This window comes from Salvia splendens, chromosome 2 (assembly GCF_004379255.2).
Source record: "Salvia splendens isolate huo1 chromosome 2, SspV2, whole genome shotgun sequence".
NCBI classification, from domain to species: Eukaryota; Viridiplantae; Streptophyta; class Magnoliopsida; order Lamiales; family Lamiaceae; genus Salvia; species Salvia splendens.
Genome location: NC_056033.1, coordinates 20,739,754 through 20,766,379, shown reverse-complemented (window position 1 = coordinate 20,766,379; position 26,626 = coordinate 20,739,754). Strand labels below are relative to the sequence as shown.

The 26,626-nt window shown below is 39.8% G+C and overlaps 3 protein-coding genes and 1 long non-coding RNA gene across 6 annotated transcripts; 2 read left to right on the top strand and 2 right to left on the bottom strand.

Annotated features, from left to right (window-relative positions):
• The first annotated feature begins 6,800 nt into the window (after positions 1-6,800).
• LOC121768436 (UPF0481 protein At3g47200-like) lies at positions 6,801-9,041 on the top strand. Of its 2 annotated transcripts, none has more exons than XM_042164958.1 (2): positions 6,801-7,514; positions 8,173-9,041. In XM_042164958.1, the coding sequence occupies exons 1-2, from the start codon at positions 6,864-6,866 to the stop codon at positions 8,923-8,925; spliced, it is 1,404 nt and encodes a 467-aa protein (XP_042020892.1). In that variant the 5' UTR covers positions 6,801-6,863; the 3' UTR covers positions 8,926-9,041. The 2 variants fall into 2 exon arrangements, with proteins under 2 accessions (XP_042020892.1, XP_042020884.1); XM_042164950.1 differs by having other exon boundaries at positions 6,803-7,514; positions 8,164-9,041.
• Positions 9,042-9,967: 926 nt separating this feature from the next.
• Positions 9,968-12,334, bottom strand: LOC121771162. 2 transcript variants are annotated; one of them, XR_006043949.1, is made up of 4 exons: positions 11,882-12,334; positions 11,322-11,714; positions 11,114-11,252; positions 9,968-10,484 (listed from the first exon to the last, which is right to left on the bottom strand). It is a non-coding gene; the product is annotated as an uncharacterized LOC121771162 (long non-coding RNA). The 2 variants fall into 2 exon arrangements; XR_006043947.1 differs by having other exon boundaries at positions 11,322-12,334.
• A 6,410-nt stretch (positions 12,335-18,744) lies between these two features.
• On the top strand, positions 18,745-21,475 carry LOC121791168 (heterogeneous nuclear ribonucleoprotein 1-like). The gene is made up of 6 exons (XM_042189196.1): positions 18,745-18,921; positions 19,002-19,042; positions 19,125-19,288; positions 19,503-19,602; positions 19,713-19,882; positions 20,150-21,475. Exons 1-6 carry the CDS (start codon positions 18,878-18,880, stop codon positions 20,660-20,662), a joined length of 1,032 nt encoding a protein of 343 aa, XP_042045130.1. The 5' UTR covers positions 18,745-18,877; the 3' UTR covers positions 20,663-21,475.
• A 2,581-nt stretch (positions 21,476-24,056) lies between these two features.
• Positions 24,057-26,393, bottom strand: LOC121762703 (pentatricopeptide repeat-containing protein At1g07590, mitochondrial-like). Its single transcript, XM_042158667.1, has 2 exons — positions 26,055-26,393; positions 24,057-25,401 (listed from the first exon to the last, which is right to left on the bottom strand). Exons 1-2 carry the CDS (start codon positions 26,379-26,381, stop codon positions 24,151-24,153), a joined length of 1,578 nt encoding a protein of 525 aa, XP_042014601.1. The 5' UTR covers positions 26,382-26,393; the 3' UTR covers positions 24,057-24,150.
• Positions 26,394-26,626: the final 233 nt, after the last annotated feature.

The following is a 26,626-nucleotide window of genomic DNA, read 5'->3' as shown; positions in this document are numbered from 1 at the left end:
GATCGATCTGGAAGGAAATCCGACGGACGCAGACTCGCCTGCGGATAAAAGAGAGGCCAGGCGGAGGGCCCGACGAAATTTGAGTGAGGAAATCGAGGATCTCACCCTACCCATAGAGGCAGAAGCCCCTAGGTCTGGCGGGGAAAAAGACGAAGCAGAGGAACACCGCCTGGCGGCAGAACGGAAAAGGAAGGGCAAGAATGCCGCAACCTCCCAGACCAAGAAGGCTAAGCAGACTGCCGCTGGCAAGGCTGTTGAGACTCCACTTCCTACCCCTACTAAAGTTCCATTCGCCAAGGAACGAGCTGCTACTCCAGATAGTGAATCCGGTATGGAAGAGATGGATGAACCCGAGGAAGTGTTAAATTTTGAGCCAGCAGAAGTCTGGATAACGAAAGGACTATTGGAAGCAATGGGAAAGTTCGAGGATCCCAAGAGAACGGCGACGTATAAGGAACGATGTGGTTCTGGAAAGCTAGCAAAGTCCGGGAAATGGTATGTTCGGGAAGAATTGGAGGAGATAGACTCCGACAAGGTGTTTCGATAGTACATCGGTGCGATCGGGTTTGATTGGCTTTTGAAGCATAGTGACGCGGAGGTGCCAACTGCATTGGCCAGGGAGTTTTCTCCACGTTCCGCCTGAAGCCCACCCCTGATCTGGATGCGGACTCAATCACATTCTGATTGTTTACAGAGGAGCACGAAATGAGTATCCGAGAATGGTCCCTCCGGTTGGGTCTGTTTACCCGCACAGAAGACGACGACGGTATTTGGAATGAGCGCGTGGTGGGTCCACCGAAGTATACTCCTGGGTTCAAAACACAGTCTGCTTGGGAGTTTATCACGCATCCGAAGGTGGGACAGTTCAAGACTAGCTACTCGAAAGCCTTTCATATCGACAACTGAATCCTGCATTTTACTCAGACGTTCATTAGCTACAACTTGATGGGGACTGCCAATTCCGCCTTGACCACGGCAGACCTTTATTTCACATGGTGCATGGCCAAGGGCGTGAAGGTACACCTGGGTTATTGGTTAGCTCAGGCTTGTCACCAGATGGCTGCAAATCCCTCACGCCACATGTATACATGCCACCTTCTCGGAGCTTACCTTCAGTGAAACACGATAATGAAGATTGCCAAAACAGCACCCGAGATAGTGATGTGTGAGCCGCCCGAGATTTTCAGTGTTGAGTATTTCTTCAACAAAGGCCTGATCTACATGTCTGGGAAAGATGTTTGCTTTTATGAGGTCGGCAGAATGGAACCCCACGTGAAGCCAGAACATGATGTTGTCGAAGCAGTAGCCAGTGAAGAGTATGACGAGATGAGAAAGGAAATGGGAACGATGCAGACGGAACTGGGTACAGTTAGGAAGAAAATTGGGTTGATACGGATGGAGCTTGGTGATGTCAGGGATGGGATTAAGGCCCTTAGGGGCAGTTTTACTGAGTTGGCGGGGAGGTCATCCGTGCAGAATGATAGAATGGCAGAGGCCGTAACCTTGATGATGATGATGACTAAGTGGCTGAAGGAAAACTTCCCTGAGCCCCAGAAGAAATCGCCCGCTGGACCCAGTAGTGTGTCCAAGCTGCCAGGGCAAGGAAGTTCTTCCCTCCAGCTGCCACCACCAGCGTCCAAGCCCTTGACAGCCCCATCTGCATCGAAGCCGGTATCAGTTAAGAAGCCAGTGTCTAGACCGAGTAAGAAGAAAGAGGAGAAGCCGGAATCCCCGGCTAGGGAGAAAGCAAAACTGACCCGACCCTACGTTCCACCCAGTCTGGCTCCAGAGGGGGCCAGACTCCGAATTGATACCCCCTTAAACAAGTAACTTTACTTTCAGTTTTTCTTTATTTTCTTTCAGTTTTTAAATATTTATATGTTTGTTGTTTTGTGTCTTTGCTTTGCGTTAGTTTTTTCCAGCATGCCTTTTGATGTATATAGTTGTCTGCGCCCTATGTGTTTTCTCCCACTTAGCCCGTTCTTCGGTCTAAGTGTGAGAAGTTTGTGTTACTTTTAGGCATGTTTTGGTTTTTGTCTGTTGTCACTTCTCCCACTTAGCCCGTTGCTCGGTCTAAGTGTGAGAAGGTTGTTTTGTTGTGTGTTTGTGTTTTGTTGTGATCTGTATTACTTTCCTGTTTCCCCCCTTCACTGGGATAGCTTGGGGACAAGCTTGAGTGAAGCGGGAGGGGGAGAGAGTGGTAGAGTTTGTGTCTAATTTTGATAGGAGTCTTTAGGTCTAAGTTTTTGTGTGTCGCATGAGCTAGTGAATATAATAAGGCAAGATTCCCCTAGTAAGAGCAATTGAAGATAGGATGCATGTTAACTTTGAGGCCTTTTTCCTTAATAAACTGACATCGGTTTGAATGAAGTAAGAACGATAGAGGATGCCTTAGATAACCCAGTTGTGAAGCCCCTCTATAAGAGTGAGTTATAAGCCGAAACTTTGTGAGCTAACTTATACTAAAAGGGGCCGCCACTGAATGCTTAGGGAGTAGAGTCAGGAGGAGAGAAATAAAAAAAATGGGTTATGGAGGTATAAGCTGGACGAAGTCCAGGAAATGGAGGTATAAGCTGGACGAAGTTCAGGGGAAATAGGAAAAAAGGGGGAACAAAAAGAAAAAATCCTAAAGGGCAGGAAGCGATAGTAACCTGACCCAGGAAATAAAAGTGAAGGAAGATAATAGGAAGGAGAAACTCGCATAACCCGAATGTATCAGTGGTGTGTCATTGACTTAAGAGTGATTCGATCCTAACATCCCAGGTGATGAATGAGTGACCGAGTGAATCTAACAATTGGGAAATCGATAGGCTATCTTGACGAACTGACAGACCGGTTAGGTAGAAGAAGGAAATGGGAGAATTTGGAGACTATACACGAATCGGATAGACCTTAAGCTTGTGGGGACGGCTACCTAAAAGTTGAAACTAGTTCATGCCCTTTGTGTTCTTTTATTTTGTTTTCTTTCTTTGATTTTTTTTGTTTTCTCTTTGTTAGGTTGTTAGTGTGTTTAGGTCTAGGAGTTTGTGTTGTGTTGTGTCTTTAGAGTCGGTCATAGGATAATCATGAATCGAAATTCGCCTTATTTCTTTTTTTCTTGTCTTCATACTTGAGGACAAGTATGGTTTAAGTGTGAGCAGTTTGATAAGGCTAATTTCATGCATTGATTTAGGGGTTGAATTCGTCCATTTACGGGGTCTAACACATCTTTTTAAGCCAGGTGTGTAGAGAGTTCGCCAGGTCCAGGAAAGAAAGAAGGACGTTTGCATGGCGCAAGGAACTGGCGAAAAAAGTGAGCAATATGGAAGGAAATGACTGGACGGAGAAAGACTGCGAAGCTGAAGGGCAGAATGGAGATTTCTGCGAAAGCTTCTGGAAGGTCACTTCCGTGCCTATATAAAGAAGGAGAGCATGCAATAAGAGGAGTTCTTCGGCACTTTAGGCTGGGTTTAGGCTCTCATTGCTCACTCGTTTCTACACACTTGGGGGGATTTTAGGGAACTGTATGGGGTTTCAGGTTTTCGTTTTCAGGCAGTAGTTGGGTAACACCGTCCTTGCGCAGGGCGAAGAAATAATTTATCGCTTTAATTTATTTCCGCTGCTGTGAATTTCACCGAGCTTCGCTGTTCGAAGCTCGACTTTGTTTTTCCGTCGAATTATCGTGGTATTGCAATTTCTGTTTTCTGACATGGTGATGTTTATTTTGCGTGTGGATGATGTTTATTTTTGAGTTGTAGTTATTTGGATGCTTTTCACATTTGCTTGTTGAAATGGAGTAGAATCATTGATGATTGTTGTTGATCGGAGCAGATCTGTTGGATCGGAGCTATGGAGTTGAGTTTGATCGTGGTTATGTTAGGATTGCTTGGATCCGGAGTGGATTAAGCATCCGACGTGTGGATCTGAAACAAAGTAGTCGTAGTTTGATGCCACATTTCTGTATTTTTATTTCCTTCCGTCTAGTATATGTAGATCTGTTTAATTTCCGGCTAATCACAAGTTTTCGACGTCCGAACTTTTACATTCTGTTTGAATCTAGTTATCTTCTCTGTTTCTTCCATGTTCGCGATGATTCAAGTAAGGGATGCGTGTCGTTGATTAGTTAATTTCATAGTTTGTTATATGCAGTTTTTCGCCGTACTTGTTGTTTCTGGAAATTGGTCCCCACTGCTTGTTTTCTTTCTGTCTAGCTAAATTAGGTAGTTGTTTACTAGATCAAGGAAATTCATTTTAGAGATTGGAGTTAAGGATGTGTTCAAAGCCTGCATGATGTTTTCAGTTTCCTAGGTCTAGTGCTTTATGTTGTTCCTAAGTCTAGTAATAGTTACACCTCAACCCAAATTTGCGTGGCAGCAGCCATTCATCCTTACCAGAGTCTTCTAAATGCTTTCTTACGCATCCATCTTCGTGGGATCGATCCCTACTTCCCTGTACTAATTCATAGTATAGCGGGTTGAGGGTTTTGAAGGAGGAATTTGTGTCCGACGACTGAGACTTATGTGATCCTTCGAGTTCCTAGACCTCGTGATCTAATGGATTACCTGGGTTTGAGAAGCCTGACTTAGCATAAAAGCACACACGGTATTCTTGCAAAGAACCACCTTTCAGTTCTCGATCGCGATCAACGGGAGCCCGCACTGATTCTTCCCCGGCAAAAGGGGACTTCGACGGGGAGATCCTATGTCTCCTACCCTTTATATTTTTTGCATTGAATACTTATCTGATTTGCTTGCAGCCCGAACGACGAACTCCAACTTTAATTTCCATGCAAAGTGTGCGAGAGAAAAGATTACTCACTTAGCCTTCGCAGATGACCTTATGCTTTTTAGTAGGGGCGACTACATGTCCATAGAGATCTTGGCGGATGCTATGGAGGAATTCTCGGGCTGCTCGAGCTTGGAGATCAACAAGGATAAATCCAACCTTTTTTCAGGCGGCAAGCTGCCAACCCGGGACTTGGAGGAGATCAAGAGCATTTTCGGCTTCCCGTTGGGTTCCCTGCCGGTGAAGTACCTTGGAGTGCCCCTCGCATCGAGCAAGCTCAACATCATGCACTACTCGCTGCTGATTGAGAAGATTGCATCCTCACCAAAAAGTGGACAGGTAAGAATCTTTCTTATGTCGGTAAAACTGAACTGGTGCGCTCTGTTTTGCAGGGTGTCGAGTGCTACTAGCTTCAAGTCTTTCCCCTGCCTACTAACGTGAGGGACCGGGTCATCTCTATCTTCCGAGAGTTCCTTTGGGGTACGAAATATGCCCCGGTGTCTTGGAAGGAACTCTGCCTATCGAAGGATGAAGGGGGACTCGGCTTTCGGGACCTCGGGGCGTGGAACAAGGCACTCTTGGCTCGGAACCTGTGGAACATTTATGCCAAGAAGGACTCCCTGTGGATCAAATGGATCCATAGTGAGTTTCTCAAGAACAAGACGCTGTGGGAATGGACGGCTAGATCCTGGGACTCACCACTTTTCAAGAGGCTGCTTGAAATCTGAGACGAATTGTTTGCCGACCGGCCGAGACGAGAAGTGGAGAAGCTGCTGGGACAATGGTACGGGAGCAAGGGAGCGGTCGAGGCATACGAATGGTTCAGGCCAAAAGGAGAACGGCAACTGTGGCACAGATTCGTGTGGAAAGAGTTCGTCCCGCCAAAGTACTCCTTCACTACTTGGCAAGCTCTCAAAGGACGACTTCCAACGAGGGACAGACTGGGCTACAAGAATATCGATCGACGCTGCCCCTTGTGCATGGCGCACACGGAGTCGGTAGACCACCTCTTCTTCAAATGCCACAAGACATGGGCAGTTTGGAAGGAGATCAAATCTTGGCTGGGCATGCGGAGGAACATCACCACTATATCGAGCGCCATCAAGTGGATGATCAAGGAAAGGAGTGGCGCGGCAATCATCCGCAAGGCTAGAAGGCTAGGCCTCATCGCAATGGTCAGCCTAATGTGGCGAGGCAGGAATGCCTTGATTTTTGACGGATCAGTATTCGAACCCAAGCACTTTGTGTTCGAGGTGAAGAAGGTAACATATGCAGTTTTATACTCCTTTTATCCGCATGAACAAGTGATGGAGCACCTGGGAGTTTAGCGTTGCTCTCGGCCACGAGGGTACTCTTTTTCCTCCTTGGGATTTTTTCCCATCGGGTTTTATCTCTAGGAGGTTTTAACGAGGCCCTACCCCTTCCTTCATTGGGGTAACGTGGACGGTTGCAATGTGTACAAGCATGCTTGACGGAATCAAGAACCGAAGCAAATCAAGTGATTCGACCTTTGAAGACTTTACCGATTGGAGATCTCATATTGAGTTTGTTGGTGTATGGATAATATTTGTTGCTTTTCGGTTGTGATACCAATTCATAGGGCCCTGTTTCCCTAGAGTTTACTTCCCCCTCCCACCGGCCAACATAGCTTCGGCTTTTAGGCATGTATCCCTCGGGTATGCCCGTGTATTGCTTGTACTTTACATTTGCATTTATATTCCATTCATTGATCCATAAAAAAAAGAACGAAATGGAATGATCATATTTCTATCTCCATTACATTCTCATGTTAATTCCAATCCTTCCTTATTCTATTCCACGAAAAAAAAAAGTAGTATTAAGCTAATTATGTAACGAGAATACTTCAGAATTGAAATCCATAATCCCCGAATATTACTATTACACGCAATGCTGTAATAAAGCGTATTGCTTTTACAAAGTTGAAAGTAAGTCCCGGTGTTGGTGGACCATATGATGACAAATATTTTGAAGTGTATAGATAAACACACACAAAAGGCACACGCCACGAATCTTACGTAGTAGTATGAAACAATATGGATTTAAACTAAATCAACAAACGAGAGTGATCAAGGGGAAACATGAGAGACTCGCAATGGATAGTCGAATTCAACGACACCACAACCGAGTCAGCACAAAATTGGGCGACCAATGTGAAGAACGACCTCAGCAAACTCGCGGAGACTCGCTCGGTCGAGTCGATGCAGTGGGCAAAACAGTCAATTTACCGGATCCCGCGGAGCGTCAAGGATCTCTGCAGCGGCGCGTACCAGCCCCAGACCGTGTCCATCGGGCTGTACCACCACGGCGATCCCCATCTGCAGAGCATGGAGCGACACAAGCACCGCGCCCTCCTCACTTTCCTCGAAAGGTCGAAAAAGCCCCTCCGCTGCTACCTCGACGCCCTCTCCCCGGCGGCCCAGGATCTCAGACACGCCTACCACCACTTAGAGCCTGTCTGGAAGGGCGACACCGAGGCCTTCCTCCGGGTGATGATCGTCGACGGCTGCTTCATATTGGAAATCATGCGGACTGCCACCGCCGCTCCTGAGTCTGTAGAGAAGATGGGGTACGTGCGAAACGATCCTGTGTTCAGCAGCCATGGCGCGCTCTACTTCGTGCCTTACATCAAGCGCGATATGCTTATGCTGGAGAATCAAATTCCACTTCTTGCTCTAGCTATACTGTTTGTGGCCGAAGATGACAACCTCCTTGTCAATGGTTTGTCAAAGGTAAGTCAAACATTAAAGCTCTACAAATGTATGTAGACACCCCTTTTTTAAAAAAAAAAATATTTGGGCAAATGAACCTTTTTAGGCGGACTCTTGGAACCCCAGCCATTTTAAATTTTCCTATATATTATTCATTCAATCATTATAATCTCATTTCGTTGGCCAGTTGGTTGGGCGATTGGCCTAGTGCTACCTACTATCTCTTACGTCACATTTTCGAATCCTGATTCTTATAGTTAATTCATTTATGTTTTCTCACACTAGTAAATTTATATAATTTTGTTTTTTTATGAGAATATTATTATTGTAATATCACAAAGTTGTAATTTTTATAATCTAAGAATAAAAATCATTATTTAAATTTAATGTTATACAGTATTTAAAAATATATTCTTCAGTTATTTTGACGTTGATACTATCATCGTTTGTATTTTAAGTTACATTGCTCATTTTCAAATTATTTATCTCGCATTATGTGTATTGTTCATGTCGTGATTTTTTCTGGCGTTATTGATACTAAAAATTGTTAATGTCAGTTTGGACCCCGTAATATCAAATTTGGGTCCACCACTGATTGCGCATTAGCTTGATATTATGTGTTTGATTTGTTTTTGAGTTATTCCATCAAACTAATTAGGATTGATTTCAGCATGAGCAGCTAAGCATGCTGATCCTGAATTTCTTCTCCCACCCGCACGACGCGAACAAAATCCACGAATACGGGAAATGCCTGCACATACTAGACCTGTGCAGGCAGAGCATGCTGATGCGGCTCTCCTGCCAGAAGGCAAACAAGCCGAAGAACAGATGGCGGTTCGACTCGGACTGTCTCCCCAGCACGGGCGTACTAAAGAAGGGGGACGTGTACATCCGGTCAGCGATGGAGCTGACCGAAGCAGGCATCCAATTCAAGCAGAGCAGGACGCGCAGCCTCAACGACATCTCGTTCCAGGGAGGCGTCCTGAGGCTGCCGCAGATAATGGTGGACGACGCGCTCGAGTCAGAGTACCTGAACATGATAGCCTTCGAGCGGTTCCACGTGGGGGCCGGGAGCGAGGTGACGTCGTTCGTGTTCTTCATGGACGGGATCATCGACAGCGCGAGGGACGTGGGGCTGCTGCACTCGCGCGGGATCATACAGAACGCGCTGGGGAGCGACAAGGCCGTGGCCGACTTGTTCAACTCGCTGTCGAGGGACGTGAGCCTCGACCCCGAGAGCAGCCTCGCGGTCCTGCACCAGAAGGTGGTGGAGTACTGCGGGAAGCCGCTGCCGCGGTGGATGGCGTATGCTAAGCATAACTACTTCACCAATCCGTGGGTGGGGCTGTCTATCGTTGCTGCTATTTTCCTCTTTGCTCTCACTGGCATTCAGACCGTCTACACTGTGCTAGGCTATTATCATTCTAAATGATACTTGTGTGTGTTGGATATCATTGAAACCTATTTTTCTTTTTTTTGTTCCATATGTATTAGCTTGCTTTTCGGTTTCTTTTTCTCCCACTTAGATCTTGGTATGCTTTAACCAAATATTCTACCGTACTTATACTACAACAAAAAGATATGATAATGGCAACGACACTAATTTGTGTGTCTAATTATACCACCAACGCTTCATAAAGTGACGCAAATAGAAGCGTTGTAAAAAACTAAAAGATTAAGATAATTTGCTCCCAACTTAGGGACGTTTTCTTTTTTAGTCCTAAATTGTGGTTATTTTTAAAAATTTCCAAACACTAATAATTGCGTCTCAATTTTTTTGTCCTTAAAAGATAAGTTTTTTTTAGTGTTAACTACTGAGGTGTGATCATTCTGCTAACATTTTTAAGTTGCTAACTCTGCTAACTCATCAATGTATTGTATTAAAAATGTCAACATAAACTTAATTGATATTTTAATACACTGTGTTGATATTGATATCACTACAAAAAAAAAGTTACGGACAAAGACGCTTTTTCATTCAATTAAGGACGCTATATTTTGTTGCTAAATATATCACCTATGCTTTAAAAAGCGCCCTTATCCTTGACGTGCCAAATTAAAATAAGGACGCAAGGAGGGAGCGTCGGTGAATTAATCTTAAGATGCTTTTTTAAAAGCGTCCCTATTAATCTTGAGATGTTTTTAAAAATGCGTCCTTATATGCAACTTAGAGAGATGCTATTGAAAAGCGTCTCGAAGTGTAATTTAGAGACACAATTAAAAAATGTGTCAAAGTTATAGTTTGAGACACAATTAAAAAAACGTCTCTATGTTGCATTTAGAGACACAATTAAAAAGTGTCCCAAAGCACAACTTTGAGACACAAATAAAAAACGTCTATACGTTGCACTTAGAGAGATGCTATTATAAATGTATTAATTTTCAAACATTGAATATCATATTAAAGCACATGTAAATTCCAACAAGGTTATACATAGATTATTGTTCTTACAATAGTGTTGATGTAAGAAAAATTTACAGTTCAACTCATTTTCAAGTTACTTGAAACTATTGCAGGGGATGGAAAACATTCTCTGTACACGGCCTTTGGTGAAGTTCGTCCCTCAGCTGTAAGGATATCAATTGTATCCCATTTTTGTCTCTCATAACAATGCCAATGCCAATGCCAATGCCATTTTATTCTTCTAATGTCTCAATACTTCCGATCATCAAAATCTTCTACTTTTCTACAATCTCTCGTTCCTCCATTAATGCCTGCCCCGCCAATACTGAAGTAATGAATCTCCATGTTTGACCTTTCCTGTTTCAACTTTTCTTCAAACTGTGACTCTATCTTTCTCCACACGAGCTTGCACAAGCTCTTCCATTTTTGCATCTTTAATCACTCCTGCATAATTTTTGGTTCCATGTACCATCCTTGCACTAACTCCAAGTCCATAACCGACTACACGACCATATCGATCTGGAGGAACAAGTTCATTGTATACTTCTTTTTCTACTTCTCTCTGCCATCATGGCAGTTGCTTTCTCCTACATGACCAAAAGCAATAAAACTCAAGTACTCTCTTATGTATATGTAAAACATCAGAAGAATTAGTCAGAATAAAACAAGATGCAGGAAAAACAGGAGTTGAAAGAAAAAAGTGAAATTGGATACTACAACTACTCTGTCTCCAACTTGTGCTACAAAAACTCCACCTATCCCTTTCTCTCACTCTCTCCTCTCTATTTTTTTACTTCTAAATCTTAACTTTATGTGTAGCACCTAAAACTTTGTTTGAGGTAGTGTTTTGCCTTCAAGATGTAGTGTTTCATATTCTTTGAACTAAAATAATTCAAAATCTGCACACCTACTGTGATATTTTGCATTATACAGCTCTATAATTACCATTGGAGTAGTTATTATATAAATTTTACGTACCATAAGTTGGTCGGAAGCTTGGTTAACGAAACCTCCTTCCGTATGTTTGTGGAGCCGGGTCTCTTTTGTACTTATTTCTCAAAATATTGATAACATATGTATACAAATAAATAAGAAGAATTTATAGAACATATTAAAGTGAGAGGTCGTACGAATTTTGGTTTCTTCCTTGCAAAGAAACTATCTAAAGAGAAATACCATAACTTTAAATAATAAGGTCAAATTTATACGTTATTACCTTTCCTTTATCCAAGAAGATCAATCCATTGCTGGGAAGGTATTCCTTTTGGCGGTTTAAGTGCAACCTCTTGTTCCGTCTTCCCATCGCTTTGCTTTATAAGTCCTCCATTTCTTTACTCGAGTGCTCCCATCAGTACCTAAGATGATGTAGATATTAGCAATACAAAAAAATCACACCAATCACCTAAATCATTGAATACACTTACTTTGAATTATACGATCATCTTCACTGTTAAATTGAATTTCATACTCATGATTGAGTTCTGAAGCAGAATTGCTTTGTGTTTCCATCTGAAATATTGCAAGTTACAAAACAATACGCTAAAAATCCACATGACAAGCTGTATAAAAACCAAATTGTGTTCATATTCATTGAAAAGTCTAGCAAAAAACAATCCCATACACACAAGAAAGTAATAAAGAATAGTCTACTGTCTAATATTCATTAGGAGGAAGTGCATTTCACCCTCCCAAATTTTCGTATAACATCCAAGATGCATAATTTTAAGGAGCAAGGGGATCTGGATTGCCTACTTGATCAGGAACTGGTAAATGCAGTTCACTACAGTGACCTATAAGCAAAATTTGTGGAAGAAATCCTGAGCCAAAGAATTAAATATCACAATTTTAGACCTCACATGCATAAACCAAACTACAAGATTCATATAAAGATCAAATAAAGAAGCAAAATAATTTACAGTCCACTCCTTGATCTTTCCACAACCAGTGAATTAGAAATTGATCATAATTTTTAGTAGAAATATACCTTATGGCAGCAATAACTCCAAACCACTTCCTTAGCAACAAATGTCAAAACACAACTGAGAATTCCATAATTCAAGTGAAGATCTTAAGAGCATGAACATCTAAGAAATCTTATGTAGAACCAAGGGCTGCAGATTTGGATGTTTCATCAACAAAAAAATGCTTTTGGAATACACAAAACAGCTGATATCCATGAACAAGAAATGAAGCTACAAAGATAAAGTGCAATGGAAGAAACAGTTAACCACAAAAGGAAAATATGCGGTTTTAGAAACAAAATATGTTGAACTCAAAATATTTTCGTATGACATCCAAGATGAGTTTGCAGACGATTTTGTTCTTCTAGACTTTGCATTTCAGTGCTTGGGATCAGTTATAATAATAAATCTACCATCGTTCTTGATTTGTAACGTATCTTTATGTACTATAACATTTTGTAAAGTCCTTCTACATTCAAAGAGTTGAAGAGCCTTAGTTAGTAAGAAATAATAACTTCATAACCTCAGTGGTCCTAACTTTTCTGATACAAGGGAACAACACAAGCAATATAGGAGTTATGATATAAATAAAGCACGAAAATAGAGTTACGAACCTTTACTCGCCCGTGCAAAATTGCCTAAAAGTAAGAAAAGTAAACATAAACGAAAGAAGATTAAAATGGAACACAAAGTAAACTGAACGAACTTGAATGAATTCAGAAAGTATATGCTAACTAATCAGAATCCTAACACATGAAATACCAAGCCACATGCATCTCCAAGTTTTCACAATGCAATAATAACTAAAACATGAATGTTTGATCGGTAAACCCACAGCACAATGTAACCCATAGCACAATGTCGGCAAAATTCCTAAGATTTGTGATTTCTAGCTCGTATCCACACAATTTCCAACACACAGTTGATTGTAAGTATATATGGCTTTTTTCTTTTTTTATTCTAGACTACACTTAACATTATTCAAGTGTCCTGAACTTTTTTTTCCGCCTTTGGGAGAGACGCATGACCCTCATGCGTTCCTTTTAATGAAACGCATGAAGGTGATGCGTCTTTCATAGAGACGCATGAGGGACATGCTTCGTTAAATTTTTAATTTTTTTTCTTTATTTGGTGATCTCATGGTCTATTTGGTGGCTCAGAAATAAAGTTATCGTTCAAAAAATGGAACCGAACTGGGAAACTAAGAAGAGACTCATTCTTTGGAGGCTTGGAGCATGGACTAAAGGGTGGCGCCCAGAATTTCCTTTTTCATCAGGCTAAATGTGTGAGGACTTACTTCAAGCTAGAAGATGGGCGGAGCATAATCACAAAAACAACTCTGGTAAACTTAACGGTGCAATGTAGCTCACCCAACTTCCTGGTCAATTTTTGCTTGGTGGCTTTGATTGATGTTTGTTTAGTTTTTGGTTTCCTTGTTCTGCTTGTAAGGTGTTTTTCCTTTGTTTAGATTGCTTGTTTTGATTTGAGGTGTTTTTTCTTGTTTTTTTGGACTAGTTTGTATGTTCTGAACTTTGGTTCCTTTGCTCACCGATCTTAGAGCGATTTGAGCCGTTTCTCTTTTACATTTAATTATTACATCAAAAATAAAATAAAATAAAATAATTAATAATATTTTATTATGAAACTATAATATTCCCTTATCTAAGACGAAATTCATTAGTAAATATAACTTAGGAGATAAGTGGAGTAAATAATGTGTGAGGCTTTCTATTTCGATGATTTTATTGAAGTTGCAATTATGGTAATGAAATGTGCTCAGACTCGAAGAAGGAATAGTTATGAACTAAAAGCATCTCATATCTTAATTGACATGATTGTTAGTACAATCTGAAAAGGAAAAATTATTACAGGTGCATTTACAATGTGTTCCAAAAATTTGTGAGGACTTACTTCAAGCTAGAAGATGGACGGAGCATAATCACAAAAGCAACTCTGGTAAACTTAACGGTGCAATGTAGCTCACCCAACTTCCTGGTCTGTTTTTGCTTGGTGGCTTTGATTGATGTTTGTTTAGTTTTTGGTTTCCTTGTTCTGCTTGTAGGGTGTTTTTCCTTTGTTTAGCTTGCTTGTTTTGGTTTGAGGTGTTTTTTCTTGTCTTTTTGGACTAGTTTGTACGTTCTGAACTTTGGTTCCTTTGCTCACCGATCTTAGAGCGATTTGAGCCGTTTCTCTTTTACATTTAATTATTACATCAAAAATAAAATAAAATAAAATAATTAATAATATTTTATTATGAAACTATAATATTCCCTTATCTAAGACGAAATTCATTAGTAAATATAACACACTTAGGAGATAAGTGGAGTAAATAATGTGTGAGGCTTTCTATTTCGATGATTTTATTGAAGTTGCAATTATGGTAATGAAATGTGCTCAGACTCGAAGAAGGAATAGTTATGAACTAAAAGCATCTCATATCTTAATTGACATGATTGTTAGTACAATCTGAAAAGGAAAAATTATTACAGGTGCATTTACAATGTGTTCCAAAAAATCAGCTTCAATATAATTTTTTCCGTTGTCATGTCAGTTTTATTCATTTTAGCCTAAGAGCATCCACAGTGGGACAGATGTCCCGACGGACTTCCCAAAAACACTGCACTGCCACGTCATAAGGACATCCCACTGCATTACCATGTCATAAGGACATCCCACTGCACAATGGCGGACATCCCCAAGGACATCCCGACAGACATCCACAATAATAAAAATTCACCAAATTAAACCTTCCATGTACCCAAGAATATACCCAAAGCGGTGTTTGATCTCAATTTTTTTGTGTTTTCAAAGATAAAGAGCCTAGCCTCCAAAAACTAAACTCAAAATGGTTTTGGATGGAGAGAAAGAAGGTGAGAAGAAAGTGTAAAGAAGAAGGAATCCTCTTTGAGGACCTATGACCTCCCACAAAAAGATGTAGGCAACCCTAGGCTACTTTCACCCAAAGCAAATACTCCATTGGCTCCACATTCATGACTACACAACCATAAATGCATACCTATACTTGATTTAGCCAAATGAACATAAAACAAGCAACCTACAATGTAGGAATTTGGATAGAAATCTCACATGGGAGATGCTCTCAAAGGAGTCTTCATAATAACATTCATCAAAGTCTGCCCTTAAAGTCTTACAAAAAGGATATTTATAGTTAGGGTTGGAAACCCAAGAAAAGGGCTAAAAAACAAGGAAAAACGGATGTAAAAGTTGAATCGCCCGGCCGGGCGTTTTGGGAAAGTGAAATCGCCCGGTCGGGCGAACTTTCTGGATTCGGCGCTGCTTCTTCAAACGCCCGGTCGGGCGTTCTGGGATGGTGAAATCGCCCGGTCGGGCGAACTTTCTGGACTGTGGACGATGCTCAGCGCACAAACGCCCGGTCGGGCGTTTTGGAGGTGTGGATTCGCCCGACCGGGCATTCCATCTGCCTCCTCCATTCCCCTCCTAATGAAGTTTGAAACGCCTTCCCGAAGCCTTTGTCTCATTGATCTCGTGACGGGCCTTCCGGGCAGCTTAAGGGGAGTCGTGGTCGGGTCAGCCCGGGCCTTGGACTTCCCGTTTGTATCAAATCAGCTTCAATATAATTTTTTCCGTTGTCATGTCAGTTTTATTCATTTTAGCCTAAGAGCATCCACAGTGGGACAGATGTCCCGACGGACTTCCCAAAAACACTGCACTGCCACGTCATAAGGACATCCCACTGCATTACCATGTCATAAGGACATCCCACTGCACGATGGCGGACATCCCCAAGGACATCCCGACAGACATCCACAATAATAAAAATTCACCAAATTAAACAATTTACGGAATTAAAATTTCGACACGAATATGGAGAGAGAAAGTGCAATGATAATTTCATTAAATAAAAAAAATAAAAAAGTACATTTCAACCAAAAAAAAGTCTAAACAAATTACATTCTAAATATCAACGACGACCCCTTTGCGTCCATAGCTCTTCAATTATATCGTTCTGGAGTCGAATATGGGCTTGTCGTTGGCGCATGTCGGCAAATGCACAGACTCGATCGACCTCTTCATGGGGTATCCCCATACGTACATTGGCGGTGGCCACGCCGTGGCTTGGACCGGCAACATCAACATCATCATTGGCCCAATCATCGCTGATGTGGAGGCACTCATCGAACATGTCGGTCGCACCTCCGTATGCCAGCTGCCTGATTGCGGCAGTGCAGTTCTGTATGGGCGTGTGGTCGTGTTTACTAACCGCATCCTCATTCATCCTGAAATATTCGTATCGACGCTCTAAAGCGCCCACGATATGCAGAAATAGCGGACGATGCATCCTAAAACGTCGCCGGAACATGTTCTCCCCAAACTGCGGCTTCGGAGCGAAGTAGTCCTTATACAACTGACGGTGTGCAGCGATGTGGTCCCGGGGTACTATAGTTCGACGATGGATGGGTCGAGGTACCGCCGGTTGCTGGTGCTGCTGCAAGGCCGTTTGTATCGCGTGATTTATCTCCCTGGACGTAACGGCCCGCAATTGTTCTCTAATTCGCCGACGTCGTCATCAGAAAGTCCACCACTACCACCCGCACCACTACCACTACCACTACCACTAGCCATTCTGGATATATAAAAGAAACGTAGAGAGGGAGAGAGAAACTCGTTAAAACAAGTGGTGCGAATGAAATGAAGTTCAACGAGCCGTATATATAGAGTTTTTTAAAATAAATAAAAAATTAAAAATCTGGACGTCCGTCGAGAACCCACAATGGCGGACGTCACGGCGGACGTCGTCGGAAAGTCGCTGATATGCGGTGTCCGCAACAAACGTCCGCATCCGTCCCTCCCATGCCTAATGGCGGACGTCCTGCGCGGACGTCCGGCACGCTGATCCGACATCCGGCGGGACATCCTCCATTGTGGATGCTCTAATGCAGTTAGTCTTAATTTAAGCTCCATTTTTAGCCACAACTCAATTTTGTATCATCATTTTAAAAAAGGAAAACTACTTAGGAATTACTTGAAAATAGGAAAATTAAAATTAAAAGCACTACATTTAAAAACTAAAAAACCATAATTTAAAAACTACTGGAATTCCAAATTTTTTCCGAGCTCTGTGATCATCTTGTTCTGGAGGACGCGTTCATCCTCGTCCATCTGGGAAGTGTCCATAGATATGGCCGACTGGCACGTCTGCCACAATAATCCTTAGGCCTGCAAATTTAATCCGTGGGTTTCGGCTATACCCGACCCGACCCAATACCCGACGGGTTTTGGGTACCCGAAACCCGAAATTATGGGTTCGGGTACGGGTTTAGGTAATTAATGTTAGAATTTTTTGGATTTAGGGTACCCGAAACCCGTATTAGGGTACCCGACTAATACCTAATTAAACCCGATTAATTATGTATTTGTGACAAATATTTTATCTAGTATAGGTTGCTTTGCCATTTTATTGTTCTATTATCTCAACTTTAATACTTCTTTACATTCGTGTTATGTTCATGTTATATTATTTATGTTCTTACTTGTTATCTTTTGAAAATATATAGTTATGTTTTCTCCATTTTATTTACATGTTCATTTAATATCTTAAAAAATTATTTTAATCTCATTTATGTTTCAATTTATGTCAAAAATTTATTTATTTTAAAATTAAGTAGTGTCTATTTGTCTAATGTATATTTTATATAGAGAAAGCTAAAACATTAGAAATTTAGAATTGAAGTTTAGACTTTTAATAATAGTCAATAAATAGTACTCCCCCCGTCCCATAGTAGATGTCACACTTGGGAGATGACACAGGATTTTAGGAGATGTTATTTGGTGTGTTAAGTGGTGAGAGAAAATATAATTTTATAATTGATGTGAGAGGGAACTTTTTCCAAAAGAGGAAATGTGACATCTTTGTGGAACAAACTAAATAGGAAAGTGTGACATCTAATATGGGACGGAGGGAATAGTATTGTGTTATTTTTAATAATTTCTATTCTCATCACAATATAATTTATATAAAAAAATAAATTTAAAATATAATAATTTTTGGTTTATGGGTACCCGATTAGTTGGGCTCGGGTACCTGCATCGGGTATTAGGGTACTCAAATTCACATACGGGTCGGGTATTGGGTATGATATTTTTGAGATTTCGGATCCGAGTACCCGAATTTTCGGGTTTGGGTACCGGCGGGTACCCGAATTTGCAGGCATAATGCTCTCCCAACAAGTTTCATACTTAGGCCTAACCTAATACCCACCCCGTTTGAATCCTAACCTAATGCGTATGTACATGTGGGTTGAAAACATAGATCCATATCCGACAAATATTGTGAAATTGTGAAAAGATAGAGTGAGAGGTGTGAGTGATAAATGAGAAGGTGATGTAGGTAATTATAGATTAAATAAAAAACAAAAAATTAAAATTAAAATCGCGCTGCCACAAGCGCTACGTAGCCGCCGGCAAATCAGCCATCTCGTGGCTGCATTGTGAATATCTTAATCCAAATTTGAAATTCCTTATATCTATTCAGGATTCTTGATGTAAATTTCACAATGGATGTGAACCAACTCTAATAAGCATAATCTTCTTGTCTTGTCTAACAATATTTTTTCAGTCTACATTACTATTAATGTAGATTTCCTCCTAGAATCAATTTCTCCTAAAAAAATGATAAAAATTGCACTACTTAATAAATTGTTAATTAGTAAGAACATATTTTAATATTTAAATTTAATGATGAATACTAGTACAATCTACCCTACTAATTTTAAGAATTTTTCGAAGTGACTGTATAAAGTTCTAGAAATATAAGAGGATTAAAAGTATATATTTGATGACAGGAAAGAGGGGCAAATGAAATACTCATGGAAAGGATGTATATTTACCGTCCAGTCCAGAAACTTCTTAGTATTTGTTTTTATACGCCGCCTGTGTATGAGTTTGAATCTCATCATTTTACCCAATTTTCATTTTCCCTTGAACGTCGAAAACCCCCCAAACCCTACCTCCTCTCCTCTCTCAGATCTGCAAATTTCATGGGTTCCAAGCGCTCTGATTTCGGGGATGGTGCCAGCCCTGGGTTCGTATTTCTCTCTCTTTATCTATTCTCTCTATCTACGCGTGCCTGTAGCTAAATGCTTTTCCGTTTCGTTTCGACAGAAAGATTTTCATCGGCGGATTGGCTAAAGATACTACTCTAGGTTGGTATTCCTGTTGATAATGCATATATTTTAAATTTTTAATCTTACTATTTTGTCTAATTCAGTTGTATTCAATTCTCAGATACCTTTGTAAATTATTTCGGGAAATATGGAGAGATAACTGACTCGGTGATTATGAAAGACCGGCACACAGGGCGGCCGAGGGGTTTCGGTTTCATAACATATGCCGATCCTGCCGTGGTGGACACTGTTATCGCTGAAACCCATATCATCAATGATAAACAAGTGAGGATATGTTTTTTTGGTGCTGTATTTGTTGTGCGTTTGGCCTTTGATGTAGTCAGATTTATTATGTGAATGGTGGATATCCTTTATTTGTTACATGGTACTTAAATTGATGATAAATGCTATTGATTTATTATGTGAATGATGCATGCTTGCTAGTTGCTGCAACCCTCCACTTTTCTTAGCACTGATTGTTTCTCTAAATACCTACCAGGTTGAGATAAAGAGAACTATTCCAAAAGGATCTGGCGATTCTAAGGATTTTAAAACGAAAAAGATATTTGTTGGTGGGATCCCCACTTCTGTCAATGAAGGTGAAGTTTTTCTTGCATTAGCTTCGTTTCCAACACTCTCATATTTGTCATTTTTCGCTATTTCAAATTGTCATTTGGATTTATCATCCACTTCAAATTGTTGTATACAGATGACTTCAAGAGTTTCTTCTCAAAATACGGAAAGGTGGTTGAGCATGAGATTATTCGAGATCATGTGACAAAGAGGTCTCGTGGCTTTGGATTTATTGTGTTTGACCATGAACAAGTGGTTGACAATATTTTAACTGATGGAAATATGATTGATATGTCAGGCACCCAGGTGAGTTTCTCATCTCTTTAGTTTTGCAACTATGAAACTGTGTTGAACCTGTATGGGATAACTTCCTTCAAGTGCTATAGCCATCAGACCCTAGCACTATTTTAGCTGCCCATTATATAATTTTAGTTAGTCTAGCCACCATTGGGTAAATTCTACTCCCATTATAGAATCAGGATATGGGTGTCCTGATGCAAAATTGTAATTTTTAGTCTTATGTGGCACTGTTTGCAGGAGGAACTTCTAGGTTAACATGCTTCTTTGTTGTAGGTTGAGATCAAGAAAGCTGAACCAAAGAAACCCTCAAACCCTCCTCCTGCTCCTACATATGGTAGTGATTCTAGGGGACGTGGCTATGGTGATAGTTATGGTGGTTTCAGCAGCTCATATAGCAGTTTTGGCAGTGGTGGTTTTGGCCCTACCTCTTATAGGTCAATGGGATCAGGATTTGGTGGTAGGTTTGGTGATTATGGTGGATATGGTAGTGGGAGTGAGTTTGGCGGCCGTTATGGAGATTACCCTAGTACTGAATTTGGTTATCGAGAAGCGCCACTTAGCTACTCTGGCCGATTTGGTTCTTATGGCGGAGGCTTTGGTGGGGGGTATAGCAGTGGGCTGGGTACTTATGGTCGTGGAGGGGGTTATGGAGGTTATGGTGGAGCTGGGGCAAGTGGTGGATATGACTCTGGCCCTGGTGCTAGTTATGGCGGAGCAGGAGGGGGAATTTATGGAGGTAGAGCAGGTTATAGTGGCAGTAGTCGATACCATCCTTATTCAAGATAGATGTCCTTTAAGCATCTTGTAGGAGTTCTCACATTTCTCTTGGCTATTGCTTCTCGCCACTCGGAGTTGACTAGATTTTCAAAGTACTAGCAAGGAGATGATCTGTAGAAGACTGGAGAACCTTAGTATTTTGTTGTTTCTTATTCGCTGAATTCTAAGTTTTAAGAATCTCATTGAGACACTGTTAAGCTTTCTAAGCTAGACATCTTATCCTGTATGAAATGTATTTTGTTCTACTTTTAGTTAGAACGGCCTTTTGCTTTTTTAGGTTCTACCTGCTAGAATATAATGTTTATCTAGAATTGAGTGTACATGCTCAAGTGATCTGTGAGATGATGCCTAACCAGACGTAGTGCCTCTAGCTGTTTTTGAATCTCTGATTTGTGTCCAAGCTTTATTGCGTGTTATTTGGAAGTTCTGGCTGGATGTATTAAGGCCTGTAGTTCAGGTAGAATCTCTTTAATGTTTAAGTTACATTGATTTTAGGTGAGTGTTAGTAGTTTGGGTAGCAACCTTATCATATTTTCAGGGATTAATCCATTGACTTAGTATGTTAAATGCTTATTCTAGCCACAGGTATTACGATATCTCATGACCTTATATTTGCATTGCAAATGCATATTTGTTGCTTCACTATTCTTCATTGCAGGAGACCTGGGAATCTTGCTGCTAATTTAATTTGCTATTGAAATTATTTTTCCATATATTGTCATTTGTAATGACTGCTGAGATTATAACTTTTTACAGATATCTGAGTTTATTAAGAAATATGTAATGGTTTCAATCTTTTTGTCAAGTATGTTCCGAAGTTAATATATTGTGTGGCTTAAACCATAATTTTTCAGTGTGTTTTTGATGAGCTTGAAATGTTGATGCTGTTGTCAAGATGATAGAATCAGTGTTATATAATGGATTACCGTTAATAAATACTGAAGACTAAGAGATGCTGCAATAGTTTTTTATATTCAGCCTCGAGTGTGTTAGTTGATTCGTTTATTGGCTGTAATGGTCTTATTAAGAGCTTGATTTGCTCCAATTGCTTTATCAACTGTTCTGCTCTTTCATTTGATTGTGTCTAAATGAAACCTGAGTCAGTTTGATGTCTACTTAATTGCTTACTAGTTTGATTACGTTTTGCTAATTTATTAGTTTGTACCACTCTTATCATGTAGTAATTGTTGACGTTTGTTGGTTTCTGGAGTTCAAAGTTTGGGAACAAAGGGATCTTGAAGAAACGAAATCGTGCAAAATATACAATCTCTTATCATGAATCATATTGATTAATACTGAAGTTCGCTGTAATATGTTTTATTTTGGTACTTAATTTATTTGACGTCTCTTAACCTATTCCCAAATTATTCTGTAATTGTTATCTCTTAAAGCATCCATTATCATGCCTCTTCACTTCCTTTCCCGCCTGACTGTCAAATTAGCAAATTGTCACTTGCTCCATCCATTTTCATAATAGTAGAGTCATTTCATTTTTTTTGTTCATTTTGAAAAAATAATCATAAATGGTTAAAACATTTTCATAATAGTAGAGTCATTTCATTTTTTGTTCATTTTGAAAAAATAATCATAAATGGTTAAAATGGAGAAAGAGTAAAGTAAGTGAGAATAATGTATAAAAGACGAATAATGTGTACATTATTTTTACTTATTTTACTCTCTCTACTTTAACTGTTTATAATTATTTTGTCAAAACGAGTGCTGAAAATAAAATGAATATTCTATTATGGAATAGAGGGGTACTGTTTTTTGAACATCAACTATTACAACACTTCAAATTATTCAATGGACCTAATTATATACTATTATTTATATTTATAATTTATTTTAAATATATGCGCTGAAAATTTAAACGTGTATAATAAAAGTAAACACTTAATTAGCATTTGATAAAAAGGATGAATTTAGATGGAAAGGAACGTTGAAAAAAAAGATGAAATTGGGAGAAAGGAAGAAAAAGGGGTGATGTGCATTGGCATGATTGGTGGAAATTTTTTTTTACTGAAATGTCACTTTATTTAATTGAAAAAGATATTTAAATATCCAAGTGTGGTAGTACATCGAGATTTTCGGTACGATATGATGCCTTCAGAAAGATTTAGCAAGTTAAAGACATGAATTTTTATATAATGCGGTATATCGTGTTATACTGCAAATATGTGTAGTTTATTATAAAATATAAATATATTAATATATAGAATACATTTAATATAATTTTAAATATAAATATTGTTATATACTCAATTTGTCTTGCTCTAAATGATATATTTTTCTCTTTGGGATGTCTCATTTTAAATAACACGTTTCTGAAAATAAAAATATCACTCTATCTACTTTATTAGAATGTCTTATTTTTTATCCACTTAACTCATCACACAATATAAAATCTCATGTCAAATTAGAAATATTTCACTTAAAGTAGAACGGAGGGATTATCAAAACATTTAATTTATTAATTTCGATGTTCTTAAACATTATTTTCAATGTTTTTATATTTAACATTGTTTTGAAATAATGAGATTTTGGTATGTCATATCGTAAACAAATATGCAGTAAAAGTTCGGTATAGCGCAAAAGGACGATATGCTGAATTTCGATACGACATACAAACAAGTATTATGATATCAGTAATGAAATTTATCACACTGAAAATATGGTATACCGAAAATTTTGGTAAGATAAAGAAATGGTTTTTTCTCATACCAAATTTTCAATAAGGTACACGATATGACGATTTCGGTAAACGAATACCGTTGCAACACACACTTAGGGTCTAGGGATGAATATTACCCCTTGTACAAATAGAGTGGGATAGTTTTTGTGAGTTTGAAAGTGAAATAGAAAAATAATATTCCCTTCATCCATGAAAAAATAGTCTCGTTGTCCCATTTACGGTGTCCATGAAAAATAGTTTCATTCGAAAAATAGAAAATTTCTCTTATACTTTACCCTTTTTTTCTTCTCTCGTTCCTACTTTACCAATTTTCTCATTCTCTTTCCTACTTTACCAATTTCTCTAAAACTTGTATCATTCATCCATCCATTGACCTATTTTTCGTGGGCCTATCTTTAAGGAGTAAACCCTAAAGATTAAAAATGATTAGAAAGAAGATGTTTTTTTTATAAGCAATTAAAAATATCGTCACATGTCTTTTAACTCTATAGTATTATTAGCTTTTCATTTTATTCTTGTACTCGTGTTAACCATAATAGCCAGTATGAGTATCGATGAACAAAATTTCTGCTTCTACAGCTGAAAAAATGTGTATTACAGTTTGAGTATCGATCAATAAAAATCTTTTTACAGTCTTGTAGAACAAGACACAGTTTGGTAAATTCCCCACCAAATTTATATAGGACACACATTCTGTTTTCCGTTTGCTGATTTGCTTTAGGAAATAAAAAAATCACTCTTTAAATATAATAGTCCTTGTACATATTGGCTGAATCAGACCATGAAATAGAAGAGGAAAATTCATTCACAGCCGGAACTGCTCTATGAGCCTCATGAGGCTATACGTCTCCGCATCCGGCCTACAACCTCCCAAAATCATCCTTCTTAGAAGATTCGGCTCGTATACCTTCGCCTTCACATACGCCTTGATCAATGTATTATACACGAAGCTGTACCTACTGTACTTCACACTCTTCAACTCTTCAAACAGCTTCTCCACATTCTCCACATCCCCGTCTTCTGCGAAAACCCCCATTATCGAATGCGTAGTTTCCATCCACGGACTCGATCTCCTGATCCTAGCGCTTGCCACAAACTCTGCACCTAATTCAAGAGTTCTTATAGCTTCCTTCAGTAGCCCTGCTCTCGAGCAACCAAGTGAAAGATGCCGAAACGTTATTGCATTTGCCTTGCACCCACTCCTCTCCATCTCTTTATACAGCCCCGTGGCTTTTGTGATCAATCCGTTTCTGCAATACACACCGATCATCGAGTTGAACTGCTCAGTCGACTTCAAGCCTTTCTCGGAGACCATCTTGTGCCACAGCTCCTCTGCACGCCCGAGATTTCCAATCCTACCAAAGGCTTCAATTGCCAACAAGAAACTCTTGCCCCGGACGTAAGGAAGGGTTTGAACCTTCGACCACACTTGTTCCACCTCCTTCTCGTTCCCCAAATATCCATACAGTATCACAAGAATGTCGAGTGTCGACCAGTTATCCCCCGTCATAGATTTCTTGATGATCTCCACATAAGCCTCACAAGCGGTATACAGCCTGGCTACGGCGTGAGAGACAGCCAAAATGCAGTACGATATCTCGTTTGGTTCCACCATCATCCGCTTCATGTCGCCAAACACTCTCACCAGGCCTTCAATGTTGTGGTCGTTGGCCTCGATCTTCATCAAGATATTGTAAGTTGAGACGTGGCGCACCACTTTATCGGCTTTCATCTGAATTATGATCTTCTGGATTGCTTTTCTCCGGCTGGGGGAGGAATGCAGTATGATCAGGCGATTGAAAGCTAAGTAAGATATGGGATGGCCTAACTCCCTCATCTTCTTCATGTATGCCAACGAGAGACGTATCAAGCCTTTGTCCAGGCATCCGAGCACGAGATTGTTGTAAAGCAGCTCGTTTTGAAATTCGGATGGGATTCGAGTGAAGAGGGCCTCGCCTTGTGCCACCCCATGAAACCTTATGGTGAATTCTAGCAAGTAGGAGTAGTCTAGCTCTTTTGGCTTGTAAGGCCTCTCCCTTATCACCCACTCCATCACCTGATATAATTATAAAATCGTCAATTCTATTCCCATAAATGCAACCACTTTGTAACTAATATTCCCTTCATCCCAACTAAGTTGAGTAATTTCTTTGTTTTGACTATAAACAAAACATCCAATTCCTCTTACTTTATTCCAACACCTACTTTACTCGCTCTTTATCTTTTCTACTTTATTCATGTCATCTACTTTTCAACATAATTTCTTAATATTTGTGCCCAAAAGTTTTGACTCAACTTAGTTGGGACAGAGGGAGTAGTAAATACTCTCACCGTCCCACCACAATAAGAGTTACAGTTTTCCCATTTTGTTCCGTCCCACGAGTCACATTTCACTCTTACCACACATTCCACCAATTTATTCCTCTTACATTTTATTATAAAACTATATATAAGTGAGACTTATATTCTAGTAACTTATTCAATCAACTTTTCTTTACATTTCTTAAAACCCGTGCCAAACCAAAAAAGCCTCCTATTGTGGGACGGAGGGAGTAGTAACCATAAAAGATCATCAAGATACAATTTTTAACAAGAATAAAGGATGACGAGATGAGGATGAACAAATGGAAGGAAAAAAAAAGCTGCTAAAAATGTTCAGTTAGGCATTTCGTCAAACAGTTGGCGCGCACAAAATCACAGAACACTGACCTCGAGAGCACGTTTATTGGATTTAAGCCTCCGCAAACGGTTGATCGTATGGAAAATATCGCCTCTGTGGATGGGCAGGCCATCTCCCATCCAGCGGCAGAAGGCGGAGGTGACCGAATCCCCTTTGAACAATTTTTCAATTCTCCAACTTAAACTCTTGGCTTCTCCATCTTTGGGTTCGTTTTCAGTTGCCAGTGGAGTTCCGGTTTGTGATCCTTGGGTGCAGAAACTAAGAATGTGGCGGAGACTGTTGGGGTGAAGATAGGGGACGGTAATTGTTCGACGAAAGGTGCTCTGTTGGTGAAGAACAAAGGCGATGACTCTCATGCTTCACTGCATTACTTGATACTCCTCGTTTGTTTTACGAGGGAATATCTTTTTTAGTATATTAACTATTGGTCCATAACATTTCATAATATCTTTTATGGTCCATCAATTATAAGTTAATTTCATTTCAAATATCTTTTGGTTATTTTCAATATTTTCATGATCAAAATAACCCTTTAGGCCAATGAGGGCAACTCAATCTATTTATCCTCGTATTTTCATTAAAGTATATAATTTAGGATAGT

Coding starts and splice junctions, on each gene's coding strand:
- LOC121791168 (XM_042189196.1), top strand. CDS start 18,878: ATGGGTTCCAAGCGCTCTGATTTCGGGGATGGTGCCAGCCCTGG. Junction 19,289..19,502: donor ATATCATCAATGATAAACAA/GTGAGGATATGT, acceptor AATACCTACCAG/GTTGAGATAAAGAGAACTAT. Junction 19,883..20,149: donor TTGATATGTCAGGCACCCAG/GTGAGTTTCTCA, acceptor TCTTTGTTGTAG/GTTGAGATCAAGAAAGCTGA.
- LOC121768436 (XM_042164950.1), top strand. CDS start 6,864: ATGAGAGACTCGCAATGGATAGTCGAATTCAACGACACCACAACCGAG. Junction 7,515..8,163: donor TTGTCAATGGTTTGTCAAAG/GTAAGTCAAACA, acceptor GATTGATTTCAG/CATGAGCAGCTAAGCATGCT.
- LOC121762703 (XM_042158667.1), bottom strand. CDS start 26,381: ATGAGAGTCATCGCCTTTGTTCTTCACCAACAGAGCACCTTTCGTCGA. Junction 25,402..26,054: donor CCAATAAACGTGCTCTCGAG/GTCAGTGTTCTG, acceptor TAATTATATCAG/GTGATGGAGTGGGTGATAAG.